This window comes from Meriones unguiculatus, chromosome 2 (genome assembly GCF_030254825.1).
Source record: "Meriones unguiculatus strain TT.TT164.6M chromosome 2, Bangor_MerUng_6.1, whole genome shotgun sequence".
In the NCBI taxonomy this organism is placed as follows: domain Eukaryota; kingdom Metazoa; phylum Chordata; class Mammalia; order Rodentia; family Muridae; genus Meriones; species Meriones unguiculatus.
In genome coordinates, this window is record NC_083350.1 from 18,954,605 (window position 1) to 18,976,042 (window position 21,438).

A 21,438-nucleotide genomic window follows, 5' to 3' on the forward strand; every position below is an offset into this window, starting at 1 on the left:
CAGTTGTGGTTTTCTGTATAGGTTTCTGAATAGTAGCAAGGAGATTTTTTTTTTTTTTTTTTGATGAGGGGTGCCTATCTGTGTAAGGGTGAGTACTTAGAAGGTAGTCAGGAATTATGCTGATTTAGTCAAATGTCTGTTTTAGGTTCTCCTCCAATATCCATGACTTCGCTAGCCCTGGGTAGTTGGCTAGGTTTCTAATACCAGCCATAATTTTCCCTCGGCTGAGTGGTCTTAAGTCCCATTGGAGAGCTGTTAGTTACAGATAAGACATGTGTGCCACTACTGCACCCATACAGGAGTATCATGACTGCTGCTCGTTGTTGCATTTCAAAGGCAGCATAGCTGGGTAGGCTGTTAGGTGGCTCCGTCCCTTGGAATCTTACATGGAACAATATGGTTCTTTAGAATTGATTCTCATCCTATGTAGACTTTTTTGGGAATTGCTCCAGATGTCTAAGAATTAAATATGCAACGGTGATTTGGAAAGAAATATATTGGAACACACACACACACACACACACACACACTGCTGCTTGCTATTGCTCTGTATGGCTACATCATCACTTTTTAAAAGAGTTTTCTTTCTCAAGACCCCTGCTTCATATTTGATAAGGAGCAGAATCACAGCCGAGCAGGTTGGCCCGTGCCTGTAACTGCAGAAGTTCTTTAGTTAAGAAAAGAGGATTGAGAGTTAGTTGCAGTCTGAGCTACGTAGCACGTAGTATGGAAGATGGGTAGGGGGAGCGGAGGAGGGACTATAATCATGTAAAAAAATGTACTTTACATATTTACCCATTTACATTAATTGCTCATCTAAAATAAGCCTCTTTCTGTGAACGAAATAAAATAGCTTATTTTGAGTCAAATGAGAATGACAATACCTTCTATAGAGGCACTTGACAACTCTGGAGTCACCATCCCTGCTGGGTTGGGATTTGAATGATGAGGTTTCCATGCTCCTCACTCCTTCTGCAAGCAACTTCAGCAAACTCATTAGTTCACCAAGGTGAACTTTGACAGTGTCATGTCAGTTTCCCACCAATGGTGAACATGTGCAAAGGAACATGGATTTGATGTTACCCCAGAAGGCACATTGCAAAATGAAAGTTGTTGTATGAACTTTTTAGTCAAAAGAAAAGAGTCATAATCAGTATATTTAATAAATACATCAAATCCAGGAAACCTTTCCAGGAGTTTCGGATGTTACAACACTTGGTAGAGGTTCGTGATTTGCTAAATTGAACAATACATTCCAGTTAAGACACAAAGGTTAAAAGCAGATGGCCTAAAACGGCCTGATGCTCTTCTGTCATTTGATGTGTGTGCTAATTACTTTTTCATCAACTTGAAACAAAGTAGAGTCATCTGGGAAGAGGGAACCTCGAATGAGAAAATCCCTCCATCCCTGAGGTGCTCTGGACAGTAGAAGAAAGCGGCCTGAGTGCGAGCCAAGTGAACCTTTTCCACACCCCCCCATGTTGCTTTTCGTCATGGTGTTTATCAAAGCAATACCAAGCACATGTTTCGTTTTGTCTCTCTAATCCATGTGTTCTACTCCGTCAAGGAGAAATATATTGGAAGAAGCACTCATGTGCAAATACCAACACACAGGCCCAGAGTCCTCCTTGGAAGGTATGGGTACCCTGGGCGCCCAATGTGCCGGGTGCTGTGTAGACACCCGAATATTAAGGTATGTTGGCCTTTCTCCGTTTATGTTATAGTTATGGGAGTGTTGTCAGTTTTGTTCTTACAGTGCAGGCTCAGAGCAGTTACACAACATACTCAAGGTCATATTGTCAGCAAAATCGGAGCCTGCAATGGCGATTTTATGACCCAAAGCTGGTGCCAAATCCTTCTTCTCCTTTCTTTTTTTTACATAAACCATTCAAGGGTTCAATGCATCAGTCTCTTTAAATAAAACACACAAAACTTAACGAACCATCACATCCTTGCTAATTAGGTCCTTTGCATGGTCATATCGATCTTCGTATACTTTATACCCTTTCCCTAATTCCCGTGGACACAGATCACTCAGCAGGGTCAGCAGTTTTGTTAACAATTATCAGACAGGGAAGTTATTTTAAACATTAAAATTTTTAGTATGAGCCGAACACTGAAGCCTTCAGGAAAAACCGAATCAGCAAAAGGAAGGAATGGAACTGTGGAGGTGTCTGAGAGGTGAGGCTACTTCCTGCTCTTCCAAGAACCCAAGAGCAGGTCCAAGAAACCACCAGGGCTCACAACCACCAGCTGACTCCACTTCCAGGCGACGCGATGCTCTTTTCTGGGTTTTGCGGGCACTTGCACTCACAAAGAGTTCGTTCTCACACACACGTCGATAGAAATAAAAAAAGGATTTTAAAAGACGGTTAAAGAGGACAGAAGAAAGGAAAAGGCCACTTGGCTTCCTCCTCCTGCCCTGAAAGACCTCAGCTAGGTTGCAAAAGGCCTCCGATTCTCCCGCCCTCTGCCACTCAGGCTGTTCCGTGTCAGTGCGCAGGCGTGAGGCTGGAGGCTGCGCCATGGTTTCCTAGGAGACGGTGCAGCAGCTGCGCTGCGGTTGGCCTGCGGTGAAGATGGGGGTGGAGCCCGAGGAGGAAGGCGTCCTGGCGGAGGAAGAAGACGCTGCTCGCGCCATGGAGCCCTTGGACGCAGGGGCGGTGGGCGGCTCTGGGGGTGCGCGCCGCCCCGGTGATGGCGGGAAGGGAGGGGAGGACGGGAGGGGCGGGCTCCGGGGGTGTCGGTCGTTGGTCCCGCTCGGGCCTGGAGAGTGCGGGCGCTCTGTGCCGGCCCTGCACGCTGGGGTGACCCTGCATTCCTGCACACACCGGTGGGATGCGCCTGTCTCCAGGGCGGGCAGGCCTTTTCTGACCTCCCGAGGGGACCCATGATGGTTCCGGCGGCTCCAGATCGGAGAGTAGGAGGGATCTGTCGTCCATGTATGCGTAGAGACCTGGCCTCGGCCCCGGTAGGAAAGGATGGCCCCGAACCTAGCAAACCCGCTTCCACCCCAGCCTATGGTCCGGCCTTGTGGCGCCAGGATTGGCTCTGATTCCCATCCCTTGACACCTCCCACCCCTACTTAACTGAAAAGTTGTGCCAACATTTTACACGTCCCTGGTACACATACCAAAAGATCAAAATTAAAGTTAGTACACAGCCAATCCCCATTTACTGAAGGACACATTATATTCAGATTTTGTCAGTTTTCCCACAAAAGCGCTTTTCCTAGCCAAGGGTTCATTTAGCCTGCCTTGGTTGTAATTAAAGAGGGGAATTGATCCTGTTGCCTCCTTTACCACCCATAACATAAACTGTTTACTCACTGGCCCAAGGGCTTCAGGTCCAACCCTGACCCTAGTTTTTAAAATTAGAACTCATTTTTTTTTTCAACTCAATGATTATTTCTTGTCTGTTGCACCTCAGACACTGTTCTAGGCCCTAGGGACGTTAAAACAGGAACCCTTACTCTCATGGGAGCTAAATTTAGTGTCCTGGAACCCACAGGTTGTGTTGTGCTGGTTTGATTTTTTTTTTTTTTTTAATGTAGTGACAGGTCACTTTCAGTAATTCTCAAGTGGGTTGAAAATAACATTGCTACGGTTTCCTTGCCCCTACTGTTTAAAAGCTTCTTTAAAAAAAAGCTTTTGATAGTACCAGCTTTTGTGCCATCCATCGTTGAGCAAGAGTTCCCCCCTTAAATTAACTACTCAGAAAAAGAAAAAAAAAGTAGTACCTGAAGAAATACTCGTTAATTAAGCAGGACTGTTTCATGTCTTTATGATTTGTAGATACCTTGGGGCATCTGAAAAGTGGACATTTGACATATCGCTAATCCCAGGGGATAAAAACCGTAAAGCCACTGTACATTGTTTCCCAGATAACATGCGTTAAGCATCTGCTGGTGCTTACTAACTGGTGATGATAAGCAGCCCGAATATACTTGTTTTCTCTTGTGTATCATGCAGCAGGTTGCAATCCAGGGGTGCCAACACAAATCTCTTCCTCCAGAGTCATAGCACATGTGGATCTGGATTGCTTTTATGCCCAGGTAGAAATGATCTCCAATCCAGAATTAAAGGACAAACCTTTAGGTAATCCACAACGATGGTATCTTTGTTGGGTGGTGATAAAATTAGCTTCAGCTATGATATATTTTTCTGTTTTATTAGCCATATTAAGACAGTTCCGGGAGTCCATTTTTAGGTACTTTGGTAGCAGCCATATTTGGTTTGCTACCAACAATAAATATGCCAAATCTTTCCCCTTCAGTGGAGTTGACATTAGCATAGGGAACAGAAAGCAGAGTGAGCTCTTGATAGATGTAGCTTACCTCTGTAGGCACACACCTTACGTAAGGAAAGCAGTTTTCTTTCACTTATACAGAAAGGATCTTTTGTATTAGCATAAAGAGCAACCTTGGTTTCTGGGCTGCTTTCTTCTAGTGCCTGGTTCGGTTTTGTAAGTCACAGACCAGACTGCTGATTCCTTGAAGAACAAAGAGATGAGTAGATTTTAGTTCTTCAGGGTGAGACTAAATCTTTAAACTTCCCTAAGATGTCTAGGATTTAAATTAAAGAGTTTATTCCCTCTGAAATACTTTCTAATTAGCAAAAGATGCTCAGTAGTTACTTCATACTAAAAGGTAATTTGTGATTACGAAGTAGATGTAAGTGGTTATCATGAATTGAGGATGACTTCTCAGTCAGCTTTTACTTACAAATGTGCAAACAGCTCAGGCCAAGACACGCTGTGGGGAGTCCTTGTAGCTGAGGAGTTCACCAGTCTATCCTTTTTTATGTAGTTCACAGAGTCTTGGATAGCTATCTTTGACTCAGTGACTTTCAGATATTATTATGTGTATAAAAATGTATCTGCAAAACGAATGTTGTTTTGTCTTATGTCAGTAAAAAAATAGGCAAAAATAATGGGTATAGATCTTTTTTCTTTTCCATATTTTCATTCTACATGTTACAGATGAATATGACTTACAGTGAAATGAAACAATCAACTTGTGTAAAAAGAGAAAAGTAAGCAAATAATTTTCACAATCTTAAATGCCTGGTAAAATTTTTAAAATCTATAGGTGGCCATAATGTCATCAGTTTTAAAAGGAAGCCCAAAATAATTCTTCATGGTAAAACTACAGATTATTATGAGCTATAGTTCACTGCTTAGGTATTTATTGGCATGAGATCTCTCATGATTGCTGTAGTTTGGCTCTTAGAGTATTGCTTATATTCATTGGCAGTTTGCTCAGAAGATAAATGAGTTTTTCTACGAGTAACCAGTATTCAATTGTTCTTTGTTATTTTCATCATGTTTATTGTTCGGTAAATATACCCTAGAGTTTTACATGACAATAAATTAATTGGGCTTTGAGTTGTCTGAAAAGAATCTTATAAGATTTAATTTATGTTTATCACTGAAAATTTCTTAGAGTATATTGACTTAACAATAATTTAAGTTTGAGAAACAAACCTTCCCTTTGGGGAATGAGTAACTGTGTGCATTCTTATAGGTAAACTCTGCTACAGTTACTCATTGTTTTCTTATTTACTATAATTTCTTTCCTCTCCAATTAGAAAAAAAAAAAACTAAAGGTAAAAGTTAGGAAATAGGAAAATAACATTGGTATTTTAATAATTTGTAAGTGGGAGATAGCTAAAAACTCTGATGTTTTTTCTTAGACTTTTGATAGGAGTGCTTGTTTTTAACTCCGTTATCTTTTTGCTTTTGTCAAAACCCAGTTCAAGCTGAGCAAGGTAGTACAAAATTCTGTAATCCCAGCACTTGTAAAAGGGAGGCAGAGGCGGGAAGGTTAGCCTAGAGGCCAGCTTGTGCTACACGGTGATTTTTAAGACCACCGTGGCAGGTAGGGGGAGTCAGCACAGCCCCAAGGACTCTGAACATACCAGCGGTGGAACTCTTGACCAGCAGGCTCAAGGGTGGAACTCTTGACCAGCAGGCTCAAGGCGGTGGTTTGAGCCTTGTTGCTGCAAACAACCACAGCCGCAGACAGTGGGTTTCCACCTACCCTGCTACAGAACGAAGCTCAGAAACTACTTTAAAATGCTCAACTCTGCTTAATTGGCTCAGATGATGCTTTTTTTTTATAGGTGTTCAACAGAAATACTTGGTGGTTACTTGCAACTATGAAGCCAGGAAACTTGGAGTGAAGAAACTTATGAATGTCAGAGATGCCAAAGAAAAATGTCCTCAACTGGTCCTAGTGAATGGAGAAGACTTGAGCCGATACAGGGAGATGTCGTATAAGGTCACAGGTATGACTTAGCTGTCGTGTATATTACATGTTTACATACGGTGACTATTCATATAATAAAGTGCCATGTATGTAGTTCCTTTTTCCTAGCATTTTTAAAGTAAGTTTTGGGCCTTGCCTACTTCAAAAATTATTAAGGAGTTGGCAAGATGGCTCAGTGGACAGATGGTCTTGATGTTAAGCCTGACAACTGGAATTCCTCCCAGGGACCCGCAAGGTAGAAAGGAAGAACTGATTTGTCCCCTGACCTTTACATTTGTTGTAGATGTGCCCCCTCCCCCCACCAGATAATTGTAATAATTGAAAATTGTTGTGATGATTTTTTAATTATAAGAAGGTGGCTTTATGTGCCTCTAAATAAATACACTTAATAGAAAATTTTAATCTGTAAGTAGGTGACTTTCAGTGTTACAGCTGTGGTGAGAAAGTGAATAATTGAATGTAATTGAAATTCGGTCATGAGTACTAAATAGTAATAGAAAAATGTAAACGGAGTTTTAAAATATGAAATGAAAATAAATACTGTGAAGGAATATTTTTATGTGTGTGTGTTGTCCAGTTTTTTAGTTTATTTGGTATATGTGAATGTCAAAGAACTACTGCACTTTTCACTGTCTATTTAAAAGAAGAATAAGGGGAAAATAGGAATGATTTCATAGTTGTAACTAGTGATTAGTTATAAGTCTAATTTCATAATTGGTAGTTCTTTTGAATTCATGCTGAGTCTTGGTTCAGGTCAGTGTTGTGAACTTTTTAATGCCCAAGTCCTGGATTGAGGCTAAGTGTTTGGATTCCTGAAGCTTCTGCCCTCTAAAGCTCCTCCATCCACCCTCAGGGAATGTCCTCAGGGAATGGTTCGTCAAGACACCTCACTGTATTTTCTAGATTATTTTTTAATATTATTTTGATATCTCTATTGTAAGTGCTTGTGGAAAAGATCACTAAAATATATTATTACTTGGTTATATGTTTATAAGATTGTAATTTATTCCTTGACATCCGCCTCAAGATCTTAACTACCTCTAACCATAGATTTTTTTTTTTTATAAGTACAGTATACTTAAAAAAGTTATAGATTAGGAAGAAGATCAAGTTAGATGTATTACTCTGAGTAATTATCCTGGGAATATTACTTTTGGACTTTTATCAGTCTGTTAACTGAGGATGTTATCAAAGATTCCAAATGAAGCTGGGCTGGAGAGATGGCTCGGTGCTCAGTTAGGAGCACTGGCTGCTGTTCCGGTGGACCTGGGTTCAATTTCTGGCACCCACATAAAGGCTCACAACCATGTGTAACTCCAGTCCTAGGGGATCCTGTGCCCTCTTCTGGCCTCTGCAGACATACACATGGTACACAGACCTACGTACTGGCAAAACACCCACATACATAAAGTAGAAAATTAAGTTAAACATGAAAAGGTTGTGGTACATATGGTATTATACATATGGTATGCACATATTTTCATATGTTATACTTGATATTTTTTAATCAGTCAACAGTGAAATCTGTTGTAGTTGTAACTTAATTATATCTGTGCTGCAATATTGTTTCACTTTAGAATTGTTGGAGGAATTTAGTCCACTTGTTGAGAGACTTGGATTTGATGAAAATTTTGTGGACCTCACAGACATGGTTGAGAAAAGACTCGAGCAGCTTCCCAGTGACGAGATTTCATCAATGGCAGTGTCGGGCCATGTTTATAATAACCAGTGTGAGTGCTTCCTCCTTGTTGCCCTCGGTGACTGTAAGTGCATGTATCCCATATTCAGTGAGGTCATTCAACGATGTGTGGCCCTTTTGAAGGTATAGCTATGTTTAGTCAGTATCTAAGATGGCCAAAATGAGGTCTTTGTTGTCCATGTTAAGTACAGAAAAGCTCAGTGGTGTGTAGGGACGTGTCGATTGAAGCGTGGCTTTCCTCTCTCTGAGGTAGTTTGCTCTTTCATTCCTTCCCTCCCTTTTTTAAAGAGCCCTACAAGTTACAGATGTTGGCTTATTACTTTTTTCTTTTCTTCTTTGTCATTTTTAACTCTCCTGAATTTTAAAGTAGGTTAAATGTGCTCTTGATCCTTTCTGTTTCTCTGAGGACTAAGAGTCTTCTGTTGGGTCCCAGCTGAATCTTGTCTGCTCTGTGCTGCTGACTTCTTCAGGCTTCAGGTTAATCAGTCTAATGACCCTTAGCAACTATTGGCAAGAAAACGACATGGGTCATCTTTACACATGAAGGTGTAGAAGACAGATGTTTTTCCTGGGATATTTGCGTCTGCAAATAAGTTGTAGTGAGTGCATGGTAATGTCTAATTTAGGCTTCAACACCCATGTCTGCTGGAGAATCCATGCAGAAAACACAGGCTTTTCTTGTAAGAGTGGCTGACCTAGTCGGTCCTATTTCTCAGCATGCACCTCCTCTTCTAGCTCCTGTTTGGAGTCTCTTATATGATCGCCACAGATGAAAAAGGGTGGGACCACTGTTTCTAGGAGACATGGAGCTTCTGTGTTTTCTGCGCCTGTGCTCTTTTGCCGGTCCCTAGGGAGAAAGCCAGTCAGATTCCCGGTATATCTTTGTACAGCTTTTACAACAGATGCAGCCCTTACTGTTTACAGCAAACACATCAGTATGTAGAGAGCTGAATTTTCTATTTCAAGTGAAAAATGCCCAGTTACTCATTGCTTTCTCTTGTATATGTTATTTAACTGAAACTGGTTTCGCTATATACAGCCAGGGTGGCCTGGAACCTCTGTGTTGACCAGGATAGCTTTGAACTCAGAGATCAGCTTGCCTCTGCCCTCCAAGAGCCTGGCTCCACACAGATTTAAAAAGCCATTTCTTTGAACCAGTCCATAAACGGGTGGAATAGTGGGTGGACACCCTTGTCTGTTAGAGACAAGCCAGTCCTCATTTTGGCACATTTGTTTTAACTTGCCTCTGGGCACTGTACATTTGCTCTCAGCTGATTGATGAGCCATTGGGAGTAAACCACAGGCGCTGGGATACTTTATCTCCACATCCTTCCAGCATGAGCTCTAAGGATAAAGATGGGTCCTTATAGCTGGAAAAGATCATCCTGAGGGAAGTAACATAGGCCTAAAAAAACACACATGGTGTATACTCACTTATAAGCAGATTTTAGTAAAGCTTTAGTACAGGATAGACATCCTACAATGCACAGACTCCAAAAAGGTAAGTCCGATAGGCGTCTTAGGCTTCATGTGGGCTCACTAGTTAGGGGGGTGGGTCGTATCTCTGACAGGGACTGTGTTGCCTGCTTTTTGACCACTTCCTCCTGATGGGACTTCCTTACCAGGCCACAGGGGAGGAAGACAAACTCAGTCCTGATGTGAATAAGTGATTTGGGGTGTGTGGGTAGGGGGCTCCCGTATTCTGAGGAACAGGAGAGGGGATACAGGAGGGAGGGTGGGACCGGGAAGAGAAGATGGAGGGGCCTATAACTGGGATGTAAATTGAATTTAAAACTATATATATATATATATATATATATATATATTAAAGACTGCCATGAAAAACAAAAGATGAGTCCATATAACTATCATTCCACACCAAAGCAGATGTGTTTCTCTGTAATGTCCCTACAATGTCACAGGCAGATCACCCCAGCCTATGAGCCAGCAGACACCTTTTCAGCCCTGTGTTCAACAGTGCATGAGATCCCAAGTAAGCTCTGAAGCTGTGTCTGTTTCCGTAGTAGCCACTTCCTTCTACTTCACTGGTAAATGTGAATAAAAGAGTTGCGCGCATCAGCTTGAGGTTCCTGTGAGCTTCGTTCTCACAGTCTGTTGATGATTAAGCACTGCCAGCAAGCGTTTGTTCACTTTGTAGTGACCCCAGCGGAACCAAACAAACAGGGAGGGAGTTGCAGGGGAGGGTGGGCATAAACAAAATCCTGGGCCCTTTCAGCGCTTCCCGTGGGAAAGAAAGCTAATGTTTCTTGGTGAAACGTTGTCGTTACAGCTGTGAACCTGCACAACATCACACACGTGCGGCTTGTGGTGGGATCGCAGATTGCAGCGGAGATGCGGGAGGCCATGTACGGTCAGCTGGGGCTCACAGGCTGCGCTGGGGTGGCTCCTAATAAGCTCCTGGCAAAGTTAGTTTCTGGTGTCTTTAAACCAAATCAGCAGACCGTCTTACTCCCCGAGAGCTGTCAAGATCTCATTCACAGTTTGAACCACATAAAGGAAATGCCTGGTAAGACAAATGCATTCAAGAGTGTGTACTGGCTTTGCTGTAGTTTCTTTAATCTAAACATGCAGTTAATTCCTAGAGGCACACACTTGGCTTTGGGAGAAAACCAAACCAAATGAAACAAAACAAAAAACCTGAAATGTTTTCTCGAACAAATCTGCACAAAGATACATGTGAAAGTACTTTTTTTCACGTACTTTTTTTCATGTACGATTTTGAGTGGTAGCCTGGAGCTGTATGGTGGGAGCATCTGTAATGCTTAGAGTAGCTTTACCTTCAGAAGCAAAGCCTTCATAACACTGCATTCTTCCTGTTTAGGCATCGGCTATAAAACTGCCAAACGTCTGGAAGGGCTGGGAATCAGTAGTGTTCATGATCTCCAGACCTTTTCACTCAAAGTGTTAGAAAAGGAACTAGGAATTTCAGTTGCTCAGCGCATCCAGAAGCTCAGCTTTGGAGAGGACAACTCTCCTGTCACACCCTCAGGGCCACCGCAGGTACGCAGGCCAGGGGCTGATTTGGTGAAGTGCTGGTTATGATGCTACTAAAGCTGAATGTGTCTGGCTTTAGTGTTCACTGCTCTAGTTCACTTTGCAGCCTGTCAACGATTCCTTTCCTTTGAGAAGGCGATTTATGGCAGATTAGCAACTACCCTGAAATTGGAAACTTGCCTGCCAGTAGTTTTAAATTAAGCTATCTATCTTCTGTTTATTACTGCCTTACAATTCTGATACACACAAATATTTGAAGAAAAACTTGTAATCTTTTGAAACATCCTCATTTTCAGAATAATCCAGTGATTTGGAAAATGGGGAAGTATAATTATCCAGTCAGTGTGGGTATTTTTTTTTTAAATATGCCAGGCACTTCAGTAAGTGCTGCACATATTCAGTGCATTTAATTTCACCATAAACCTGTGAGGCAGGCAGTGCTATTTATTCATACCTTCCTTCCTGCTCCCCTTGCTTCCTCTCTCCCTCTTTAAGACCAGGCCACCATACTTTCTAAAGGTCACTTAACATAAAGGAGAACCTGGTGTTAAGTTATGTATAAGACATGGCAGTAAAGGATGTGTTGAGTATTTGTTTGGCATGGACACTGGTGGAGTTCATATTTGTTCTTATTTATGTTTCTTTGGTAGTCCTTTAGTGAAGAAGACACATTTAAAAAGTGCTCCTCAGAAGCAGAAGCTAAAGCTAAGATAGAAGAGCTGCTCTCCAACCTTTTGAACAGGTGCTTGTCATTTTGCCTCATCATATTTGTATTCATCCTGTATTCAGCACATGGGGAAAGCTACCTCATGTTTGATGGTGGGTTTTATAGATTAACTGTGAATGAGGTAGTGTTATTCAAGATAGCTCACTTGTGATTAGATATCTCTTATTAAGTCCTCTTAGTTACAGTTGCCTTCTTTCATTAGTTTTCATTCAGGTAACACAGTGGTTATGTTGATCTTAAGCCACAGTAGTTACCTGAAGAGTTTCTTAGGTATTTCTAATATTCCTACACTTACAGCGTTTAGGCCAGAAGGACATTTCAAACCTTCCCTGTAGCTGCTGCAGAGGCTCTGGCCTCTGCTCCTGACATCAAATTACCTGCTTTTCAGTTAAAGGGGGAAATGCAGAGAAGAATAGTTCTGCCAGTTGCAAAACTCCTACCTCTGTGGAACGGGTATTCCTGTTGGTGATGGTTCAGAACAGGAAGATGCCGAAATGGCAGCGCTGGCTAGAACAGGAGAAGCCTCCTGTGTCCCTTGACTCTGGCTGTTGAAAACGTAGTGCAAAGGAAGGGATGGCTAATAGGTCGGTATGTGATTGGATACAAGTGAGTTCAGGAACCCAGACCTCAGATAACAATGATGTGTCAGCTGGGAACTGAACAGACCAAAAGATGTAACATAAACTCAACAGGAAGTGGTTTCCTAGTGCTGTGACCTTTCAAATGTGCACTTCTGGTTTCTCATAATAAAGCATTTCTCTCCTGTCACCCATTCGATAGAGTGTCTCAGACTGGTGTAGAGCGTGTATGCTTCTGAAGTGACCCAGGGAAGCTAGCTGAACATGGGTGAAACAGCCCGATGCTTGTCTCAGAAAACTGGTGCTCTGAAGTTGTCAGTTTGCTGTCACATGCACTTTGCCTCGTGTCTGGAGCAGAGCCACGCAGCGCTCTGTTGGCTGCAGGCTCTGAGGTTGAGCATGACTCAGCTCCAGCGATACGGCTCACTCTGTTCTGGGGAGTGTGCTGCTGAAACTGGGTCATTGACTCTGCCTCAACTCACGAGTACCCTGAAATCTGTGGCTGTGGAGAATGGTCCTGCGCGTAGAAAAACCACAGGAAGTGTGTGTTGCATGTAAGTTCTCATCATTGAAGACTCAGCCGGGAAGAGAGCAGGCACTCTAACCTGAGACACCAGGTGTTTAGCATCTGCCTGTGTCTCTGCTTGCCAGCGCTCCCAAACACTTCACCAGAACATTGTGCCCAAGATGTAATAGGATTCAAGTGACTGGTATAAAAATAGTTTCATGTGTCTGTGTGTATTAAATACATTTGTCTTCTAGAGAATCTACTGATTAATTCTACAGGTAGGAAAGATGCATTTTAAAGAGCCATCTTCCAGGCACTAGTTTAAAATTGCTTTTAGCTTTTTCCAAATGTCCTGTTGACAGTAGGAGCGTAAGTCCAGTTAGGCAGCTGCTGGTTACCACCAAGATATAAGTGCTACCATTATACCATTTTTGAAATGTGGTGAGTCTAGTGGTTCATAGGCTACAGCTGGCTAGGGTGGCTGGCTGCTGCTTTCCCTTGCCAGTTTGCATTGTATTTTCTGGTAGTATGAGAGCCACTGCTCAGACATGAGGCTTCTGGGGTCAGTTCTAGCTCTGTTATTCCCATGCCCTGTATCCAGTGTGCATGCTGTCTTCAGAATAGGTCCTTACCCTAACATTCTAAAATCCAGGGCGGTGGCAATAGCCTGTAATATTTTGAGAGTTTGGGACTACCCTGCCAATAACTTTGGAGGGGGTTTCTCATGCATGCTAATGGTGTTTTTTTCTTTCAATAGTTCATGGCTCATGGGGGAAGCATTATTGCTCCAAGTGGTGTAACTTCTTTAAACATATAAATATATAGGTACCTTATGTGTATTACATATATGTAATATAGTATATAACATTTGTATTATATAAATATAGCTTTATAATTTTAGGTAAATGTAAAATGTCTTCTTGTATGTCTTTTTTATTATATCTAGTCTCCCTCCACAAGCTCCTCCCCATGTCCTCCTCCATATCTCTCTTAATTCGTGTCCTCTACTTCGGAAGACTCCATCAGTTACCATCCATTGCCTATAGCTCCACAGCTGTATAGGGTGTGGGGCTGTGCAGCCCCTTCTGCTGTCCATGCTGGAATGTTGACTGCTGTGGTCTTGTGGAGGCCAACTGTTGGTAGCTCGTGAGAGCATTGTCCCTGCCATGTCCAGAAGACATAATTGTGTGGCAGTCCTCCCAGCCTTCTGGCTCTTACTGTCTTCTTCTCTCTCTTCTGCACTGGTCCCCAACCATGGGTGTAGGGGTTGTGTGCAGATGTCCTATTTGTAGTTGGACACTCCACAGGCACTTTAATTCTTTGCGCCTTGTCCAGTTGTGATTCTCTGTAATTACCTCCATCTACTACAAAAAGAAGCTTATTTGATGTGGATAAGAGCTGTGTTCATCAATGGTTATAAGGATAAGTATTTAGTAGGCAATTAGATGTTATACCAGGTTAGTGAAATGGTAGAGGTAGGTTCTCCTCCAGGGTCTGTGACCTCTCCAGCCAAAGGTTTTTGGCTAGTCTTGCAGCACCAGATATGATATGCCTTCTGTTCAGCTGACTTTAAGTCCAGCTGCATATCTAATGCTAGTGAAGGAAGGGACTTGCCAGTGAGAGCGAGAGCAAGCGGGCAGAGAGAGAGAGCAAGCTTCCTTCTTCCATGTCCTTTGTGTAGGTTGCCAGCAGGTGTGGCCCAAATTAAAGGTGGGTCTTCTCACCTCAAAAGATCTAGAATTAAAACCGGGTCTTCCCACTTTAAATGATTAAAAACAAACAAATAGCTCTCACAGTTGAGTCCAGCCAGTTGGGTTTTAGTTAATTCCACATGTAATCAATCTGACAACTACGAATAACCAGCACAAACTGTCATTATGGTAGCTCATGGGATTTACAGCTGAGTGGGACTCTGGATACTTTGTCTCCTGGCATCCTGCATAGCACATTCATGCACTGTGAGAGCTAGCCAGAGGAGGGGAATTGCAGCAGCTTCGAGCCTAGTACCAGCTCAATTTCTGCAAGTCCCATGACCAGTATGTGGTGTCTTCAGCATGTCACAAGTTAGGGCAGCAACTAAGAGCAATGACAGTAGCTGGTGTTATCTTGTGTGGTCTTGTGGACTCCCCAGCCCCCACATCTGACACTGGACTTTTTATCTGACAAGTCTGTGGCTCCTGTGGGGAGCATCTCACTGAGGATAATTACTGCTAAACTATATATACATTTTTTCATGGGTGTGTTCTTAAGAAAGCATATAAAATAGTAGGATTCTGTATGGCTTTTTCAAACATCTTTAGTATTATATCTCCATTTCTCCCTCTCTTGCTTATCTGAATGCTACTCTCTCATCTCCTGCTCCAATTAAATTTCCTCCTGTCCCCATTCCCCCTTTCCCTTCATAGCACCTGTGTTCAACTGTCCTCTCTTGAGTGCTTCCTCACTACATGGGTTCTTTTTCACATGGTTGGATTCTACCGTTACTCCAAGTTATACACCTTGACTTAAAGGGTTGAAGCAACAGCTTATAAGTAAGAAAGAACATGCAGATTTTGTCTTTCTAGGTTTAGGTGACCTCACTCATTATAATACTGTCTAATACCCAAACCAAAAATCCATGGCCAAATTAGAATTAGAAAAATAATTAGCTTTGTATTTTCTTTCATTACTCATGTCCATTACTTGCATTCAGTCCTTCCTTATCCCTTAAATTTAAGCTTTCTGTCCTCTTTTCTTCATGTTATACTGTAACCCCTACACACACACACACACACACACACACACACGTATATGTTTATACATTTACCTATGTGTATATAGATACTATGTATATGTATTATTGGCTAGATTCTGCATATAAGAGAGCATGTGGTTTCTTTCTGAGAATGTGTGACCTTGTTTAATCTTGTACATCATAAGTTCATTGATAGGCCTTTGGGTAATTGCCAGGATTGATAGAGCTAGGTCATGAGGTAGATTTGTTTTTAGCTTTCTGAGGAGCCTCCACACTGATTTCTGCAGTGGCCTAACAGTTTGTATCCTCACTGTCAGTGAATGAAGATTTTTCTTTCTATATATACATCCTCACCAGTATTTGTTATCATTTATCTCAATTATAGTCATTCTGAGTGAGGTGAGAAGAAATGGCAAAGTAGTTTTAGTTTAGTTTAGTTTTCCCTGGTTGCTAAGGCTGTTGATAACTTATAAACGTATTTCCTAACTGTTCATGTTTATTTATTCCTTTGACCACTCAATGTTAGCTCTAGTAGTTTGTTGTTCTTTTTTTTTTTTTCTTGCTTTGTTTTTTGAGTTGTTTATATATTCCACCTATTAGTCCTCTGTTGGATAAAAAGCTGTCAGGGTTTTGCTGTGTTGACTTTGAGGTCCTTATTTGGGTGTTCTTGGTCATTTATTCCTTATGATTTCATTTTCTACAGTACTTACAATTACTACAGTTACCAGATCTGACACTTCAATAAATAAGTGTTCCATCCTCTCAAAAGCATGTTAATTCATTTTCTAATTCTGTCTTTCCATTTGTATTCGTAGAGTATGCCATGATGGAAGGAAGCCCCATACGATAAGATTAGTCATCCGCCGGTATTCTGACAAACAGTGTGGCCGTGAGAGTCGTCAGTGCCCTATCCCCTCCCACGTCATCCAGAAGTTAGGCACAGGTACGGGTGGGTTCTCTAAGACCCTGCAAAAAAGTGAACGTGGAATGGGAAACATGATATGTAAGAGTATTTTCATGTAGTTCTCAAAATCAGATATTTTACCAGGAACTAACATCAGGAAAGCTTTTTAATAGATAGTGAAAGTAAATCTCAGTTATTTACGGAGGTCACCTCAGTGCATGCTTAGTTAAAAAGATTTCTCAACTTCAAAGAGTACAAAACCAACATAATTATGTAGAGTACATTTGGTAAATAATGTCAAAATGCCCAGTGATCCCAACTTAGATTTTAATTTCTTAATCCCAGTCATTTAAATAATATTATGCTTTGAACATTAATGAAGATGCATGTGTTTATTACATCCTCAACATTTTCCTTAGGAAATTATGATGCAACAACTCCCCTGGTTGATATCCTTATGAAGCTGTTCCGAAATATGGTAAATGTGAAGATGCCATTTCACCTCACTCTTCTAAGCGTGTGCTTCTGCAACCTGAAAGCACTGAATGCTGCTAAGAAAGGGCCCATGGACTGCTACCTCACGTCATCGCTGTCAACCACGTGCCACTCCGGCAAGCGCAGCTTTGTAAGTGCATCCTCACGGCATCGATGGCTAAAAGCCACCGTCTGTGCTGTTAGTGCTGTGGAGATTCTCTGAGGTGTGACTGTCCTGATTATTTACTTGTTTGTAGTTTCTATCACAGTATGGTCATTGGCCTTAAATATATTGTAATCTAAGAGGAAAATGTAAACATCAGAATAAAAGAGAGAATTGGAATACGCTTCTGTTTTAGAAGTGTTAACACATTTTCTGGAGATATATTGGAATATTATGGATTGGCTTATAAATATAAACATCTAGAAAGTAATTATTATTATATTAAGGTTAGGATAGTATTATAATAATTGTTGAGCTATAGTTGAGTCTGTAAATACTTATGCTACATAAAGCTAGAAGGGAAATTCAAATGAAAAAAATTTATAGAAAAATTGTACAAACTTGGGGTGAGAATGTTTCCAAGTTTTATATAAATGTAATGTTACAGCATCAAAAATAACAGACTCTTATAATGCTTTTTTTGTTTCCTTTTGTTAAATGTTACCTTTAGACAAGTAACTTTTGGAAAATCAGCCCTTGGTGCTTTGTGCATATAGTTTTAATAACATTGATTGTGTTAGTTTACAAAATTGAACGTTTGAACACATGATTGTTGAGGTCCTTTTCTCATGCATGTCTCCAACTCAGAGCTAGTGAGCAAAGAACGTTAGGAATATAACGATAAGCTGCACAGTAGTGTAACTCACTGGGGTAAATTAATCACCATAGCTACTTGGCTCTGGTGACAAAAGTTGTTTGTGAGACTCTAGCTACAGGAGTATTTCAGCTGCAGGGATAGAAAGCATGTCAGACTCCTAAGTTCTGCTCTTCCGCTTGTGTTCTAGAAAGTGAAGGACACACACACCGAAGACTTGTACAAGGAGAAAGAAGCAAACTGGGATTGTCTGCCGAGTAGAAGAATTGAAAATACGAGAACTGGGGAGTCTCGCATGGATGCCGCATGCCTTTCTAAAGAAAAAGATACAAGTGACTTCCCCTTCCAGTCACTTCCCGAGGGGGTTGACCAAGAAGTCTTTAAGCAACTTCCAGCAGATATTCAAGAAGAAATCCTTTCTGGAAAATCTAGAGAAAATCTTCAAGGGAAAGGAAGTTTAAATTGTCCATTACATGCCTCTAGAGGAGTATTGTCTTTCTTTTCTACAAAGCAAATGCAGGCCAGTTCCTTAAGCCCCAGAGATACTGTGGTTACTAGCAAGCAGGTATCAGCTGGGTCTCCCTGTGAGCCGGGAACGTCAGGCTTGAGTACCAGCACTTCCTCCCACCCATCAAGCGGAAAGAATTGTTCCTACTATATAGACAGCCAGTTAAAAGATGAACGCATGAGTCAAGGACCTAGAGAGTCTCAAGGATTCCACTTTTCCAATACAAACCCTGCTGTTTCAGTTTTTCATTCGTTTCCAAATTTGCAGAGTGAACAGCTTTTCTCCAAACACCGCCCTGCAGACAGTCACAAGCAGGCAGCCTCCACCTCCCACCAAGGACTGGGAGAAAACAGAGAGCAAGATTCTGCTGATGAAAGAATTATTTTCCCATCTGACATTGATCCTCAAGTTTTCTATGAGCTACCAGAAGAGGTCCAGAAAGAACTGATGGCTGAGTGGAAGAGAGCTGGAGCAGAGTTCCACTCTGTGCGTAAATAAGTGTGCTCAGGAAAAGGTCCAGAAAGCAAGGCAGCCATCGTTCTCAGACTGCTGTTGATAAGCTCTTCCTAATTAAACACCAGTATTCAATGATGTAGAAGCCTGATGTAAGATGTAACAGATAAAGCAAGAATGGGTGCAGGAAGTAAATTCTAGTTCAAAGGGAGAAATATCTATAACATGATAATGTAAAAAAAAAAAATGCTATCTTCCTGTTATTTCTACAGCTGTTTTATATTACTGTCCAATAAAAGGAATATCATGGTCAACAATAGGCTACTTACCATAAGTTGCAGTAGACATGTTTGATGCCTGTATGCAAAATATGGGCTCATCCTCAGCATCACTTGCTTTAGGAAAGAACAGGTCTGTTTGCTTTGTTGTGTGTAAGTGTGAACTGTGCAGTGGACATGAGTCCATAATATCCAAAAAGGAAATTCTCTTGCCAGCTTCAAAAAGGTAAATATATTTGGCCTAATTACTACATACAATAAGTTGACTTCATTTTTGTTTTTGTAACCCAGACCAGCCTCAGTGTTTAATCTTTCTGCCTCAGACCCCTGAGTTTTGAGACTACATCAGTATATACCAATATGCCCAGCTACAAATTGGCTTTTGAAGATTTTGTTTTGTGTGTTCAAGTGTGTGTGTGTGAAGGAGAGAAAGAGAGAGATAGTGTGTATGTGTACATGGAAGCCAGAAAAGGGCATATAATCCCTTGATGTTGGAGTGACATATGTTTGTGAGCCACCAAGTGTGGTTGCTGGCATCTGAACTGCAAACACCTTAACCTCAGCTTCTAAGAGGGCAGAGACAGGATGTCAGGATGTTTATTGGGGCTTGCTACCATCCAGCCTCACTGAGAAATATGAGCCCTGGGTTTAAGGAGAGACCCTGCCTCAAAGGAACAGGCAGGGAGTCATAGAGGAGGATACATGAAGCCCCCTGCTGGCCACCTTGCACAGGTGCACACACTATGAACACACACACATAAACAATCTTTTTTTTTTTTTTTTCATAAACACAATCTTTTGCAAAATTTATTGTGAATGAAGTATGAGTAACTCTGGCCCAGGAACAGATTCAAGTCACTTTGAATGACATGTTCCGCTGTGGAAGTAGTTGTGTCACAGAACAAAAGAGTCACAAACCAATGTATTTAATAATTACTTAATGGGGTCATTAAGTTATTTGGCTCCAAAGCCTGGGATATCTGTAGGTTTCAGATACCACAACATTCTTAGCCTTTGGATTGAATCAGAGGTCTGCTGAGTTTAGGAATATATTTGGAGAAATTTATTAGTCATGAAATTGTTAGATAAAAAAGTTAATTAGATACAAAAGGTGTAAGATAATTCAAGAGAACTTTGGCTGTCAACTTTGATGTTGATAGTCTAGACAGCAGTGGTCAGGTAGTCTTTGCGACTTTCACTATGGAGTCAACTTTTCCAGAGAACTTCAATCCACTTTTCAGACTATCTTTTAGCTATTTTTTTAAGATTATTTTTTCTTTGGTATTCCCATAGTTACAATAATGTTTGGAGCTGTGAATTTCTCTTTCTAGTATATGATGGTTCTCTATCTTTCATATTCTGTAGAGTTTTAGATAGTTTTTCAAATATTGCCTTTTCTAGGTATATCCAACATGTGGCCTGTGGGCCCACGAGTCCCCAGAATAGCTTTGAATGTTGCCCAACACATTTGTAAATGGCATTGTCATAATTCTGCGTCAAAAGTGTGGACATCCCTGGTAATATTCTGACTGCCGAAATGACAGGCTTCCATGCTGTGTCTCATGTTTTTCATCTTTTTGTTTCTCTTTGGTTCATCTGGGTAATTCCATCAGTTCTTCCTATTAATCACTCTTCAGGATTAATCTCGTTTGCTACTTAAACCATTAATGATGGCTTTAATTCCAACAATAACTCATTTTCGATATTTCTGCTTACTCACTGTAGTTCTTTGTAACTTCATTTCTATTCATAAAAACAAATATTGTATATTCTACTTCAGATAATTCCAGTGTCTTGATTACAAATTTAAGTTTGTGGTATTGTTGTGTACCACTTGTGACTTCTTGAGTACCTGGCACTGTTTAATCTGTGGACAGATAAGGGACCTGAACTGTGGCTGCTGTCCTTTAGATGATAATAGGTATTTGGTGTTCTGAGTAAACTGGTCCCCACCAAGGGGACCAAAACCTTGGCACTGCTGTAGTTTAATTACCCGGGTCCAAGCTGCCATCTTGAAGTTTTGAGTAGAAGTGTGTTATTGGCTACTGTCACCCTTTCCTAGCTGGTGCCTGAGTTTTTGGTATTGGTTTCAGTTCAGTGATCAGACTCCATGAATGTAGAAGGGTTAGGCATAGAGGTGTTGCTATTTGGTACAAACCAGCAATGAATTATTAACAAGACATCTACTTTTCCCAGAAACTACTGCTTGGAGTTAGCGGATCTCCTCATGGAGTATCTGGTACCATAGTGCCAAAGTGCAAGTCCACTTAGATTTCTTCTTAAGTCTCATTATGCCTGGAACTTGCTCTATAGACCAGGCTGGCCTCTGACTGACAGAGATCCACTTTCTTTTGCCTTCTGAGTGCTGTGATTAAGGGTTTGTTCATCACTACTTTCTGTTGGTATTGCTTGATACCATTTTTTTTTCTTTTTCTGTACTATGGTTTTCCTTGCTTTTGTCCTCTCTTAACTAC

General features: G+C 41.3%; 1 protein-coding gene across 7 annotated transcripts; it reads left to right on the forward strand.

Annotated features, from left to right (window-relative positions):
* Positions 1–2,574: 2,574 nt before the first annotated feature.
* Positions 2,575–19,020, forward strand: Poli (DNA polymerase iota). 7 transcript variants are annotated; one of them, XM_021655583.2, is made up of 10 exons: positions 2,580–2,679; positions 3,972–4,097; positions 6,123–6,287; positions 7,846–7,998; positions 10,258–10,494; positions 10,810–10,988; positions 11,633–11,724; positions 16,345–16,472; positions 16,853–17,058; positions 17,916–19,020. In XM_021655583.2, the coding sequence occupies exons 1-10, from the start codon at positions 2,580–2,582 to the stop codon at positions 18,729–18,731; spliced, it is 2,202 nt and encodes a 733-aa protein (XP_021511258.1). In that variant the 3' UTR covers positions 18,732–19,020. The 7 variants fall into 7 exon arrangements, with proteins under 7 accessions (XP_060233051.1, XP_021511258.1, XP_060233050.1 ...); XM_060377067.1 differs by having other exon boundaries at positions 3,975–4,097; XM_060377070.1 differs by having other exon boundaries at positions 2,597–2,679; positions 4,015–4,097; positions 17,916–19,019.
* Positions 19,021–21,438: the final 2,418 nt, after the last annotated feature.